A 13,660-nucleotide genomic window follows, 5' to 3' on the forward strand; every position below is an offset into this window, starting at 1 on the left:
GGGGCGCATGCTCACTGGCGCCCGTGACGTGCGCGCGGGGGCCCGGGCGGCCCGAGGCAGGGCCGAGGGGGGCGGCGGGCGGAGGGCAGGGGCGGGAGGGGCGGAGCCGGGGAGCGGAGCCGGGGAGAGGAGGAGCCGCGCGCAGAGGCGAGCAGAGGAGCGGCGAGCGGAGCAGCCGAGCGGACCGCCCGCGCCTCCGCGCTCCCCGCCCGCAGCCCCCGCCGGCAGTCCGGGCCCCGAGCAGCCACCGCGGCCGAGCGGCCACCCCCGCGGCCACCCCCGCAGGCCGGGCCGGGCATGAGCGCGGAAGGGCCGCGGCCGCCCCCCGCAGCGCCCGGCGCGCCCAGGCCGTGACCGGGTCGGGGGCGCGCGGCCGCACTGGGGCCCGGGCCCATGGGCGCGCCGAGCCGGGCGCTGGGGCGCTGAGCGCGGGCGGGCGCGGCCGGAGGAGCCATGGACTGCGGCCGGGTGCGGACGCTCGTGCACCGATACGTGAGTTCGGCCCGCGGCTGGGGGGGTGGGGGGGCGGGGATGGGCCCCGGGGTCGGACCCGCCGCGCGCGCCCCCCCTGTGCGGCCGGGGTCCGGGGTCCCGGGGACTCGCGCAGCTCGGGGCGCGGGCGGGGCGCCGGGGAGGCTCGCGGAGGGCGCACCTCGGGCGTGCGGCGGAGGGGCCCGGGCGCCCGTCCACCTGCTCCGGCCCGCGCGCCTCCCGCGAGCCGTGGGGAGGGGGCTGCCCGGCGCGGGCTGCGGAGGGACGGGCGGGCGGGACGGCAGAGCGCGCCCGCGCCGAGAAGCTCCCCTTCGCCGGGTCCGTGTGACAGCGCCGGGGACCCGCCAGTGAAGTTTGGCACCGCTTCCCGGGAAGTGACCAATCGGAGCGGAGGCCGGGCTGTGCGCGCCGTCTGGAGTCCGCGCTCGCGGGCCGCGGGGCGGGGCTCAGTTCGCGCTCGGAGGGCAAAGCGGGTGTTCCCGACCCCGGAGCGAGGGGACTGCGCGCGGCCGTGGCCCTGGCAGCGGTGCCGGAGGGCGTGTGCGCCCGGGAGAAGGCGCTGTCCGGAGGGTGGTGTTTCCTGCCACCGGCTCCACAAAGGCGCCTTGTTCGCGGCCGGCGTCGGTCCGCGGTCGCGCACGGCTTGTTGGAGCCGCGGGCCGGCGCGTGCGGGCGTCCCTGTGGAACCGGGGGCTGTTTCCGCGTGGGGTTGTGCCGGACACACGTTCCTGTTTGTGAGCTCGCGGAGGAGCCGGGACCTTCGTGGGGTCTTCGTGGATGGCACCGCCACGTCCTGTCCCCCGCGCTGACCCCCTCAGCAGAAGACGCGGCTCAGGGTGACTGTGCTCACCTTCCCCAGGTCCCGGCGCCCTGGGGCAGGGCAGGCGCCTGACCTTGCAGCGGAGAGAGGGGGGGGGGCGGGGGGGGGCGGGCCGGCCCGTGAAAGCCCCGTGATTGCCCGGAGCCCACCCTGTGGAGTGAACGGCAGTGTCCGAGGACACGTTCTTTCTGCAGGGTGGGAAGTTCTAGAAAGCCCCGTCCCAGTGGCCGTGGGTAGGAGAAACGCTTTGTCGGGTGGGCGGGGACGCTGTCTTCCCAGCTGCCGGTCGGCGGGTTGTGCCCCTGCCTCTGTTCCCCAAAGGGAAACTGGAGAAACGGTGCAGCTAGTGTCATTTAACCTGTGCCCAGGGTGAATTTCCGTTCCCTTCCAAGTCTTGATAAAAGGGAGGGTTGCATGGCCAGGGGGACGTGCAGTCTGCCTCCAGGAGAGATGGAGAGCGGGTGGACGGTCCCCTCTGACCCCCGTGTCCTCCGACGGGGCGGCCGCTCACTGCCCAGTGGGTCTGACCGCCCCCCCAGTTCTGGACCCTGCATCCCGGGAGTGGGGCAGACACATGCCCTTCCTGCAGGCCCTCAGCTGCTCCGTGTCGTTTTGGTTTATGTGAGTGTCTCGCGGTTGGGACGCTAAAGTTCCCTTCGCTGTATCATGAGGCTTACGAGGTGACGTCTTCTGTCAGACCGAAGTGGCAGCTGTTGCTTAAGGAACTTTCCAGGCGCGGACGCTGTCTGCTGCCGTTCCTGCAGCGCGGGCGGTAGGTCACTCACTGGCCTTCCTCTTCTCCATTCCACGTCTTTGTATTTTCAGTCCGGGCGCTCGGCGGTGTCAGCGCAGTCGCATACAGACCGTCCATTTCCCTGATACTAAGCTGTTTGTGCTGTTGAGCTCGTCTGAGTTTTTCCAGGAAGCGTCAGGTTCTGTCGGGGCTCGTTATCGTGTAGGACCAAATTATATTACGTTTTTCTCGAAGGAGAGGCAGAGCCTGTAGCTGAGTACGTCCGTCGGTCGTTGTGGTTTCCCTCTGACTTTACGAGAACAAACAAGAGCTTGCTCCCGTTCTCTGCCCCAGCTCCCCCGTTGCCGGGGCAGAGAAAACGTCTCCGCTCCTCCTGAGGTGTGAGCGTTGCCAGAAGGCAAAGGAGTCCTTGAGAGCATGGCCGCAGATGTTCCAGTCTGGCAAACTCCAGAGAGAGAGAGCGCGAGCTCAGGTGCACGGATGGGAGGAGTCTGTCGTGGCCCTGCTGTCTGGGCCGCAGAGCACATATTCCTGGTGCTGTGGACGGACGGAGGCCGTGCAGGGGTGAGCTGTGCACACACACGGCCGGTGCTTGTGTACCGTCAGGTGATTTATGGATCACAAGGTAGTTGGGCCTGTTTACAGATGCTTCTGACTTAACGAAGCGGATGGAGAGGTAGTTCTCTTTCCTCCTTATAGACGGGAGGGGGGACGCCTGGGTTCCGGGGGTTTCCGTTCTGGGAGAAGCCTGTGCAGCCTTGCGGGTCCCTGCGAGCTCTGTGGGCGCCTGGCCAGCCCGCGGGGGAAGCCATGGGACCGTGGGCAGGCCTGCCTCCGTGGTCCCATCCGAGACCGGCTGTGGAGAGGTTCCCTGAGGGGTGCGGTGACCTCGGAGCGCGGCCCAGCTCTCGGGAGCTGCTCTGGTCACCGCGAGCCATTAGCACAAGTCAGTCCCTGGCGGGGTGGCCCGGGCGCCCCACTCCTGAGCACAGGCCAGGCCACAGGCAGCGTCTGTCCATGTATGTGCTCACGCATGCGCATCCCCGGCCAGGATAACCACGCCGGCAGGACACTGGCCTCCTCCTTCTCTTCCGGGCGGCCTGGTCGGGAGACCCACCCACAGGTCTGTGGGTCTGAGCTCCGTCTTGTTCCGTGTCTGCGGTTTGCGTCCGGTCGCTCAGCCCAGGCATCTGTCGCTCGCGCTGCCGTGCTGCCCCTACGTCTCCACTTGTCTCTCACACCTTTTGCTTTCTAGGATTCTTATATTTGACACAGTAAACTTCTGGAAAACGTGCAGGCGTTCCTTGCTAGGTGGGTTCTGTTTCTGGAACAAGCTGTGACATTAGGGCTTTCTCTGTTGGGTAAAGTAAATATTTGGGGTCCCCGGAGAGCTTTAAGCACGACTGTCTTTGAGTGCTGTAACCCTTCTAGAAAGCACAGCCGTCTCTGTGTCTGGGCCGGTCTGCACTTCCGGGGAGGCGGCCTGTCCACGGGGCAGACGTTCCTTTCCCTCAGTCCTTCCAGTCCCTGCAGGAGAACTTCCAGTGCGGCGGGACTAGGAGCCCCCGCCTAACCCCGCAGGGGAGGCATCTCTCGCTGGGCTTGCAGGAGCAGGAGCAGGAGGCCGCGTGCCTCGCCTCGTGTGAGGCCTGGCCTGGCCGCGTGTGGGCGGGAGCCAGTGCTCCCCGCGCAGGTCCTTGGCCCCCGGGGCTCGCCGCACACTTGCAGGCAACCTGCCTGGTCTCTGTCTCCCTCTGCGCTCCGGCCTGCAGCGAACTCCCTGCTCTGCTCCCACACGCCCTGGAGCAGCTCCGTGTGCTGGCAGCAAGCTCCCGTGGGATGCTGTTCTCCGAGCCGCAGGGCCGGCTTAACCACGGTGCGGACAGGCGGTTTCTGTGCCGGGTTTTGCTACAGCCAGTTGGGTGTCAGGGGGTGAGCACGCCGTCTCCTTTGTGGTGGTGAGAACCGCGCTGGCTCCGGCCACAAATGCCGCAGGAGGCCCCGGCTATCCCCTCAACACAGACGGTCCAGCGCTCTGCCGCGTGCTCCAGCGGGAACAGGCTTGATAAAAGACGGCTGGGGCCCTAAGTCCCAGCCTCTGACCAGTTAAGTGTGGGCAGAAATGCTCTTGTCTGCGGGAGACTCAGGGAGGCCGGTTCTGGCAGCGTTAGAGGTCCGGCCGCATGAGCAAGGCTTGCTGCTGCTTTTGCTCACCTGCCGGCACCGCAGGGACACACCACAGTGGCTGGTGGAGGTCAGAAGTCCCAGCTGCCTCCGCCTCTGTGAGCCCCCGGCGCGCAGGCTGACACCCCCAGCTTCTCATGGGGACCGGGGCCACGAGGGCTCCTCCCTGTGCAGGCTCGCATGTCCCACTGGGAATGCCCCGGCCCCCACTGTGCGCAGCCCTGCGCCGCTCAGGGCTTCAGACCCCCGCGGACTGTCGAGACCTCGCCCTGGGCTTCCTGGAGGGAACGTCGTCACCAGACAGGATGCCTCCTCCTCCAGGCAGCCCACCGGCCCTGCCTGGTCTGCCCTCATCCTCCTGTGGTTTGGGACCCCGTGTCTCCTCCTTCCTCCTGGATCATCTGTGTCCGAACTGAGACCCCGTGCCGGTGGCCGGGCCTGCACATAGCCTGTTCTCAAGCTGCACACTCTTCCCAACCCCGTTTCTCTGCCTCCTTCACAGCTGAACTTGGCCCTGCTGCCAACGTGTCCCTTTTCACACTTGCTGGGGCGGTGGGGTGTGGGGGCTCATCACCATCTCCATCACCCTGGGGCGGTGGGGTGTGGGGGCTCATCACCATCTCCATCTGGAGGCCCTTGGAGCCCTTCTCATTCTCCCGGCACACACCAGCCAGTGCCTTGTGCGCACACCAGTTCCTCTCCATGCCCGGCACAGCCAGGCCTGGTCCTGGGGCATTCCTTTAGGTGGTGGCGGGGGCGGCAGCAGGCAGGAAGCCAAACACAGGAATCCACGTGGGGCTGGGGCTGGGGGACCCGGCCGTGTCCAGGCAGAGAGGCCGCACGGCAGCCCCTGGCCTTCCCGCCTGCCGCTGGCCCTTCTTGGTCCCCGTGGGGCTCCGCGCTGGCGCCCTCTCTCCTCCGGGCACAGCCCTTGCCCGGAGGAGCCCCAGGCACCCCGTCCACATCCACGCAGCCCCTCAGCTGCCCGCCATGCGCCTGGACCAGTTCCTGGCACAGGGTCGTCCCTCTGGAAGCATCTGCCTGGGGGATTCCTCCTTGTGTGGGGACTGCGGAGAAGGAGAAGGGCGTGGCAGAGGTCGCCCCAGATGCTTCGAAGGGAGCTTCCGGGGATCACAAGTGATTGATGACAGTCTCTTAAGGCTCACGTGACTACAGACTTCTGGATTCTCCTTCCTTGGTACATTAACCAGCATCGTTGCCGTGTGGGAGCGGCAGGCATCCGGCCCAACCCCTTGCACAGTCAGCCCCACAGTGGGGAATGTTGGGTCCTCAGGGCTGTGGCCCCTGGTGGGTCCGTGGGACGGGCTTGGTGGCTTCTGCGTGAAGGTTTCTCTACGTCCCGGAACAGCGCTCCCCTGTGGGTCGCAGCAGGTCCTGGGGTGCGTGGGTCCCTGGCTTGGGATCCCCTTGCCTCTGTGGGCCGCGGGGCCCTGGGAGGAGGTACCCGTCACGGGGCCGCTGCCGGAGCTGGATGGGGACCGCACTTCCCTGCTCACTGGTGGGACCCAGCTGCCTTCACACAGCATACATGGTTTTTTTTCTGGGCAAAATAATTGGGTTTCCCAATTTTGGTTAGATTCTTGAAGGAGTGCCGGCCTTAGTTAAGATTCAGACCCCTTGTCCAAGGACACAGGCAGGCACTCGGTGGCTTTAGAAGTGTGTGTGAACGCGCGCGACGTCCACACCTCCCCTCTTCTTCAGCGCGATCTGGCCCGCCCTCCAGGGTTGCGACCCCACCCTCCCACCACAGCTGCCCACTGAGTGACCCCTGGCCGGGGGCTGCACACTGTCCCGCGGCCCTCTGTCCCCCGCCAGGAGCGTGCCGGCTCTCCCGCGGCCCCTCTGTTTCTCGGGTTCCCTGACGCCCCTCACTGTCCCCCGGCTGTGCCTGCCTTGCTCACAGCCCCCCACCTGGTCCCCGGGAGCGCAGCACACCCTGGTTTACTCCCTGGAGGGAGGCCTTGGCCCCCGCCTGAGGGCAACGGGCGTCCCCCTGCTGGAGTGCGGGGCCGGGAGGGGGCCCAGCACGGAGGCCAAGGGTCAGCTGGGACTTTTGGTTTCCTCCCACGGCTCCTCCCGTTGTCACCTGTGTTGAGCCTCTGGCCTTTGTGTCTTCAACGCTCGATCTCACAGTCAACACCCAGGTTCACCGACGCGGTCAGCGCCTTAGAGCCAACAACGCGGGAACCTTCCTGAGAACGATTCCTCCTGGACCGCACTCCCAGCGTGCGGCCCTGGGGCAGCCCCGTGCTCACACCCTCTCCCAGAGCTCCGTCCAGGCCGCGGGAAGCAGCTCATTTCCCGCCAGTAACAGCTCCACGCCTCTGGGGGCGCGGGGCTCGGAACGTTTTCCCGGCTCAGAAAGGTAATGAAAAGGATCTTTTCCCCCTGGTTTGGAAGACGAGACAGGACCTCCCAGAGAAGGTTTGTTCCTTGTGAAAAAGACTCTTTAGCCAAAGACCAGTAACGTATGTGTCCCAGGGATGGGGAGAAGGCATAGCCTGACGGACCGGGCATCTGGGCCCCTGGTCTGCTTGTCCCTACCCTCCGTCCCTGTCCCCGGCTGGGAGGAGCCAGCACAGCTGCCAAGAGAGACGGAGGGAGACAGAGACAGAGGCAGGGAGAGACGGAGGGAGACAGAGACACTGAGGCACAGATGGAAGGAGGGACGGACGGATGGACGGACGGAGAGCGGAAGGTAGAGAGAGGGAAGGAGAGGGACAGACGGGGACAGAGACGGACAGACAGAGGGGAGAGACTGAGAGAGACAGACACAGAGACGGGCCGGTGGGCCAGCTCCTCCCAGACGCCGGTGGGACGTCGGCTGCCCTCGCCAGGAGGGAACAGTCCCCACCACTCAGAGAAGGGGCGCTCCGTCCACTGCACAACAAGTGACCCCGTCCGCCGTGTCTGCGTCGGGCGAAGGGGTCCTGGTGAGCCGTTGGCCCGGTTCCCAGAACAGCAGCGAGGACCGGCCCTCTCTGCTCACTTCACCAGGGGGATCGCTTCGCGGAAATACCTTGACCTTTTATTTTGTTGGTGAATTTACCTGCGTGGACCTGCTTTTTCCTGCCCAAGATGGCGATTTGCGAAGACTGTGGGGCGAGCTGTGCCCTTTGCGAGAGGTCAGGGGGACACAAGTCTATGAACTTGTGAGCTCGAGGCTAGGAGTGTTCTAGGTGCCCTGACCTGCAGTCCTGTGAAGCTGGTTTGTGGCCATGACCTGCCTCGACTCCTCCCTGGTCCCCTTCTTACCGTTACCCTTGGCCCTGTGCTTTGCTGTTCAGGACACGCACAGACTCTACATTTCGTGGGCGACGTGTGTGAACGGAGCTGTGTAGGAAAGCCCTGCTTGCTTGATCTAGGGATGGGTTGTTCTGGAACGCGGGCGGGCGTACCCACTGTGCCTGGCGCTGGGGGCAGCGAGAATTAGGGAGGCGGGGAAGGAAGGGCCGGATAGCATCTGGTGTAAAGCCAGGTGGTCCGCGGTTTCTGTGGATCCCGGAGCTGCATTTTGCATGCTTTCCCACCCCTGGGAGACGGAGCAGAGCTGGAAGGTCTCATTCCCAACGTGCCCTGTGCAGCCCCTGCCTCTTGCTCCGGTTGAAGGCGCCTTTTCCTTCCAGCAGCACCTGCTTTTGGAATCTGTCATGTTTCAGGACCCCTCCTGAGCCGTCCCTGGAGGATGGGGGTCGGTGGGCGGCTGTTGACGTGGCTCATGGTTATCAAGCCGGTCCCAGGAGCACCGCGTGCTCGGGAAGGTGCAGGGACACACCTGCCTCCCTTTGCCCTGAATGCTCCCGATTCTTCCCGGAAGCCTGCTGCGGCCGAGGGCCGTGCGGGAGCCGGTGCCCGTCCAGGCTGTTGCTCGATGTCACGGTCACCGGGGGCCTGTCACGCTTCCCCGCCAGCACGTGTGTGCAGGGAGCAAGCGCAGGGCTGTAGGAGCCGGCGGCACAGCTTCCACAAGACCCCGCGCTCTCTGTTGGGTTCGTCTTTGCGCTGGTCTCTCAGTGGGCTTCCTCCTCTCTTGGCGCCTTTCTTCCTGTATCTCATTAGCTGAGGGCAGCGGCCAGCGGGTTTCTGGAACGGTGATCCTAACATACGGGCTTGAGGATCAAGGAAATCGATGCTGAGAGTGTGGTCTGGGAGGAATAGTTTCCCAGAAGGGTTCACACGTTGTTTAAGGTGCTGGTCACAGAGTCCGTGAACGTGGGTGTTGATTTTAAATGCTAGCGTTTAAGACACAAAGGGAGACATGTGCGGCCTGAGTGCGTCTCCGTCAGCTCAGGCCACAGTAACAAACAGGCCAGGCCGGCGACGTAGCAGACAGTCCAAGGTCAAGGAGCCGGCACATCCAGCTTCCGGTGAGAGCATCTTCCTGGCCTGCGGACGGCCGCCGTCCTGCCATGGCCTCACAGGGCCCTTGTTCATGTGCTGGAGGTTCCAGCGGGGAGAGTGCAGATGGCCCCCGTCTGCAGGTACCGTCCTGCTGGTGGTTAGGGCTTGCGTGTACGAGTTTGGGAGAGGCACCGTGCAGTCCGGGGCCATGCGCTGGGAGCTGGCCCCGTTCAGGTCGTAAACTCCCAACCAGATGGGAGCACCGAGAGGAAAGGCACATGAAGTCTGCTTACGGTTGTGTCGAAAACACAGGAGTGAATGTTCACGAAACCTGGAGAGGCGAAACTAGATGTTTAGTGGGAATGGACTACTTCTCTAAGATTGTGGCACCTGGGCCCTTGGTGGCTATAATAGAGCCCGGCTCCCGTCGCCAACCGGCCCGAGGCCGCAGCATGTCTGTGTGTCTCTGGGCCGCTGCTGCAGGAGGCCGGCAGGAGCGCGGGGCCGATGCTGAGACAGGCTACAAGCACTGTCCTGGGTTTGTACTATAATCCTGTGCGTAGCGTCTGGCCTGGGAACGGGACAGATGTCTCGGTGTTCGGCACGTAACTGGATTGGACGTGTCTGCCCCGGCTGGAGCGCCGTGACCGGGTGCCTCCGGTCGGTGGAGTGGCACTGGCAGACTTCTGACCTCTGGACAGCGTGGCACCGTGCCTTTGGCGGGTCTGGAAAGTGACTGTTGGACACGGAGCCTGACTTCCTAGCTCGCAGAGTAGGACCCGTGCTCCCGCCTGTGGCCGGCTGTGCACACACGACCCCGACGCGCTCGGGGGCGCACACGCTGGTGGCCCAGCTCCCGACCCTGCTGCTGTCTCTCTCCGCGGCGGGTGCTTCTCCAGCCCTGCCCTGTCTTCCTTCATTCGGGATTTGCGCACGGAGCGGACGTGCCCCGAAGCACAGTTGTCCTCGGGTCAGGAGTGAGGCCGGCCTCTGACGACCGTCAGGAGAGCTCGTGTCACTGGCTTCGCGGACGGTGCAGGCCACGTGGTCCCGTTGGTAAGAGGAGTCCCAGGTCTGTGACAGTGTTTGAATCCAGCCCAGAGTTCTCCTCCAGCCTCTCTGGGCCCGGACGATCTGGAGGCTCCTGTCCCTCCCGCGTGCCGGAGTGGCCTGGACGGGCAGGCTGAGGAGGGGGTGGCCACCCGACATGGCAGTATGTAATCTCCCTCCTCCTGAGGAAAGAGGATTTCCTCCAGCCTGTTTTCAGCCGAGGATTAGGGACACAGGTTCTGCCATTAGGGTATCATCTAGATTCCTGTGTGAGTTTTCAAGATCTCAGAAATTCGCCACTAAAACCCAAGTTTTAAAATCATGGAATTAATTTAAAATTGTTACATGGAATAAAGTTACAGATGCTCACTGGTCCGGAGGACGTGTGATGTGAGGCTGAGTCTGAGCTCGACAGAGACGGACAGACGGACAGATAACCGCAGGCAGTGCCTGTTTCTCTGTAAAAACGTGTGGGCGTCACGTGGAGTCTGACGAGCATAGACGAGCCCTGAGGAGCTGGGAGAGCCGTGTGGCACCCACGCCTTGTCCCCCAGTAACGCCAGCGTCGGGGCGCCCGAGAGCGGCGAGCGGGTGGGGAAGGCCGCAGGGGGTCTGGGGCCGCGGCTCTCGCCCCCACTCCTGCTGTCCTGCATTTTGTCTGACGTTGACAGAGTCAACTAGGCGAGCTCGCGGCCCTGGAGGAGTCGTGGGGGGCGGCCCAGGACGGTTCTCGTAAAGAAAGGTCTAGGGTAAGCGGAGCGCATACTGGGCGCCTGCTGTATGCACTGAGGCTTCAGCAGGGAGCCGGCCCGGAGGCTGCGTGTGCGCAGCGGGTGACGGGCACGGGGCGAGCGCGAGGCCAGGAGCGGCCGCCGAGGACCGTGAACCGCACGCAGGGGGGTCGGGGCCGGGCGCTGCTGGAGGAGGTCGGGGCGGCCTCCACGTGTGGTGAGGCCGAGGCCGGGCCGCGGGGGTGGACGGAGGCCGCCTGCGCACCTGCCGCTGCTGATGTCATAGCCTGAAACGTGGACGACGTGACGTGTGCTGCTTCTGGTGAAGTGCTCAGTTTTCCACAGATTACGTGGCGAAACGAGGAACGTGTTACATAATTGGTTAAGTTAGGGTGATTTTTTTTTAATATTTTATTTATTTATTTGACAGAGAGAGATCACAAGTAGGCAGAGAGGCAGGCAGAGAGAGAGAGAGGGAAGCAGGCTTCCTGCTGAGCAGAGAGCCCGATGCGGGACTCGATCCCAGGACCCTGAGATCATGACCTGAGCCGAAGGCAGCGGCTTAACCCACGGAGCCACCCAGGCGCCCCAAGTTAGGGTGATTTTAACATTACAACAGACTCGGTTTATTGGACAAACGGGCAATAGGTAGGTTTATAGGCAGTTTTTTCATCATGGTAAGACATACGGAACGTGAAATTCAGCACCTTCTGCCCTTTCCGGTGCATGATCGCCGGCCACGTCCGAGCCCTTTTGTCGGAAACGGAGCCTGAGTCACACGCAGCTGGAAGCTTTGTCGTCCCTGCGGTGATGTCTGGGTGCTTGGGGACATTCTCCGTTAGCGGGATAGACCGTCGCGGGGTCAGCAGAGCCTCCCTGAAACTCAGGCTCTAGTTAAATCTTAGCGGGACCGACCCACGGAGCAGGTGGTGTTCTGTACTTACGTAGCGCGTGATGGGAGCCTCTCCTCGTCGGCTCTCAGACCGGCGCCATGTGACGGCTGTGCTGCTCCCACTGCTTGCCTGAGCATGTCGCCGGCACGGGGTCAGGAAGGGACCCTTTGGGGGGACGGGCTGTCCTGAACGTCGGCGTCCACGGCGCTGCCCTTGCTGCACAGCGCTCCTCTGCACGGACACGCTGAGCCGCGTGGAGTCACGTGCCATTTCCTGCGTTTGGGACAAGCAGGGGTTAAAGGGCTAGATGGAGGTTTTCTTCCAGAAGCTCCGTTCTGCTGACCGGCCGGGTGGAGCACGTCGTCCGTCGGCGGCTCGTCTGTACCATCGCGTCTCCCACCGTCCACAGACCGACGTGTTAACGTAAAGTGCGTCACGAGCAGCTCTCCGATGCTCGCTCTGGGAGAACCGTGTCCTGTTCCTTCGGCCACACCTGCTAGATTTTTCTTCTGTTCTTAAATCGGGGTTATTTTTTGATTTCATGAATTTGTTCTGTTTCTTTTTAGAGAACAGCTGCAGGTCCCTCTTCTTAGTACCGAGTTTATTAACAAGAGACTTAGCCATAAAACTGAGTAATTACACCGTGGCGCGTCTCATTAAAAAACCACACCGCGTGCTGCGCTGGCCGGAGCCCCATTCGGCAGGTGAAGAAGTGAACGTCAAGAGAGAATCGATTCCTTTTCCTTTGCACCCTCGCGCTGCATTAAAAAAAACAATGGGTTGACGGTTTTTTTTTTCAGTTTCTTGCCCTCCTGTCCCTAGTCTGACAGAGGGCGTCTTGTGCTCCTCCCCACGGCGTGGCCTTTGCCCCGAGGGCTGCGGGCAGCGCTGAGCTGTCCTGTCCCCACCTGCCACGGCCAGTCCCTGCGGCTCAGGGGACACCTCCTCTCTGGCCCGGATGGTGAATATCCAGTTCTGCTTTGCTTCATTCTTCCGGTGGGCCTGGCCGAGGGCCGGGCTCCGGAACCCATCCTCAGAGGGTGTCCAGGGTGCTCACCGTCAGTCAGGGTTCGGATACATGATGGGGTGGGGGAGGGTCCTGGGCCGCCCCCAGGAGGGCTCTGCGCAGGCGCACCTGTCACCGAGGCTCCCGGACCGCTCCCTGGCCCCCTGCCCTCCCGGTCCCGGGAATGTGGGCTGAAGTGAGGCTGCGACGTGCTCGGGCCCGCCCGTGTCTTCCTGCCGCACACTGCATGTCGGCCGAGTGGCAGGCCTGGGGTGAAATCTGCCGTCCGTGATCCTTTGATCAGGCTTTTGGGGCCGTTTCTCTGTTGTGATGCAGGGTATGACGTGGAAGTCGGGTCTCTGGTCTCCGGACTCTTCTGGAAAGGTGGCTTCTCAGATAGATTTTGATCCGCATCCTAGAGGCCGGAGGTGGCCTCTGACCTTGTAAACTCTAGAGGTCAGGGAGCTCAAGCAGGTGCGTCGGCGGCAACGGTCTCCCTATGTCGCCTGTATGGCTCTGACCTGTTTCCGGATTTGTGCCATCCTGCAGTTCGGGGCCCCTGCCAGCCCCTGGCAGTCTTCCTGGGCTCGCTGATGATGGAAGCGAGTGACCACCGCGGTGCTGTGGCCCCAACAGTGACAATGGGGGCAGGCCCCCCGCTGTGGCAGCAAGGCCCCGCATCCGGGGGGGGGATGTGTGACCTCCCTGGGCCTGTGGCTCCGACCCCTCGCTTTGCATGGGGTGTTGGTCCTCCATGGTGGGAGCCCCACATGGCAGACGTTCGGCAGCAGGACAGTGAGGCTGGGCTGCTCACAGGCGACTTGACAGTGGGGAGCAAGGCCGGTTCCATCGTCCGGCACATACTGACGCAGCTGCGGCGGGACGAGTCACACTGCTGCTGCTCCGCTCTGCCCCGAGGCTCCGTGGAGGGGACCAGGGTCCCTCCTGCCGCTCGGCTCCCGTCTCTCTGTGAACCTGGTCGCGATTCCGCACAGTGGTTGGATGCAGGGGCTGTGGCCGGACCGGGGGCAGCCGGGAGGCCATGCTGGGGCCTGAAGACAGAGGCACTGGGGTCAGATGTCGCTTGTGTAGTGACATTGGACGGGGCTTGGCATGTTTTGTATCTGAGGGAAGGAGACGCGACGTGACGGGTGACCCGTCCCTGCCAGTCGCTGCGACCTACGAGCACGGTGGCATGACGGTGCTTCCCGCTGGGTGCGCCTTTCCCTCCCGGTGCCTGAGCCCTGCTCCTGCCTCTGGCCGCAACAGTTGGCCGCCCCAGCTCTCGAGCCTGCTGCAGGTGCGGCTTGCCCCGGGCTCCCTGTGGCCTCGCCCCGCCTTCTCCGCGGTCTTCCTAAAGCAGAGAGG

At 63.9% G+C, this 13,660-nt stretch overlaps 1 protein-coding gene across 7 annotated transcripts in view; it reads left to right on the forward strand.

The window, feature by feature from the left end:
- The first annotated feature begins 385 nt into the window (after nt 1–385).
- The window catches only part of ATP11A (ATPase phospholipid transporting 11A), a 105,644-nt gene continuing 92,369 nt past the window's right edge, over nt 386–13,660 (forward strand). For all 7 annotated transcript variants that reach the window (XM_059377892.1, XM_059377897.1, XM_059377895.1 and 4 more), the window contains exon 1: nt 386–492. In XM_059377892.1, the coding sequence (XP_059233875.1) occupies nt 454–492 (39 nt within the window). In that variant the 5' untranslated portion in view covers nt 386–453. The remainder of the gene's footprint in view (nt 493–13,660) is intronic.

The sequence above is a fragment of the Mustela nigripes genome, chromosome 15, assembly GCF_022355385.1.
Source record: "Mustela nigripes isolate SB6536 chromosome 15, MUSNIG.SB6536, whole genome shotgun sequence".
Taxonomy (NCBI): domain Eukaryota; kingdom Metazoa; phylum Chordata; class Mammalia; order Carnivora; family Mustelidae; genus Mustela; species Mustela nigripes.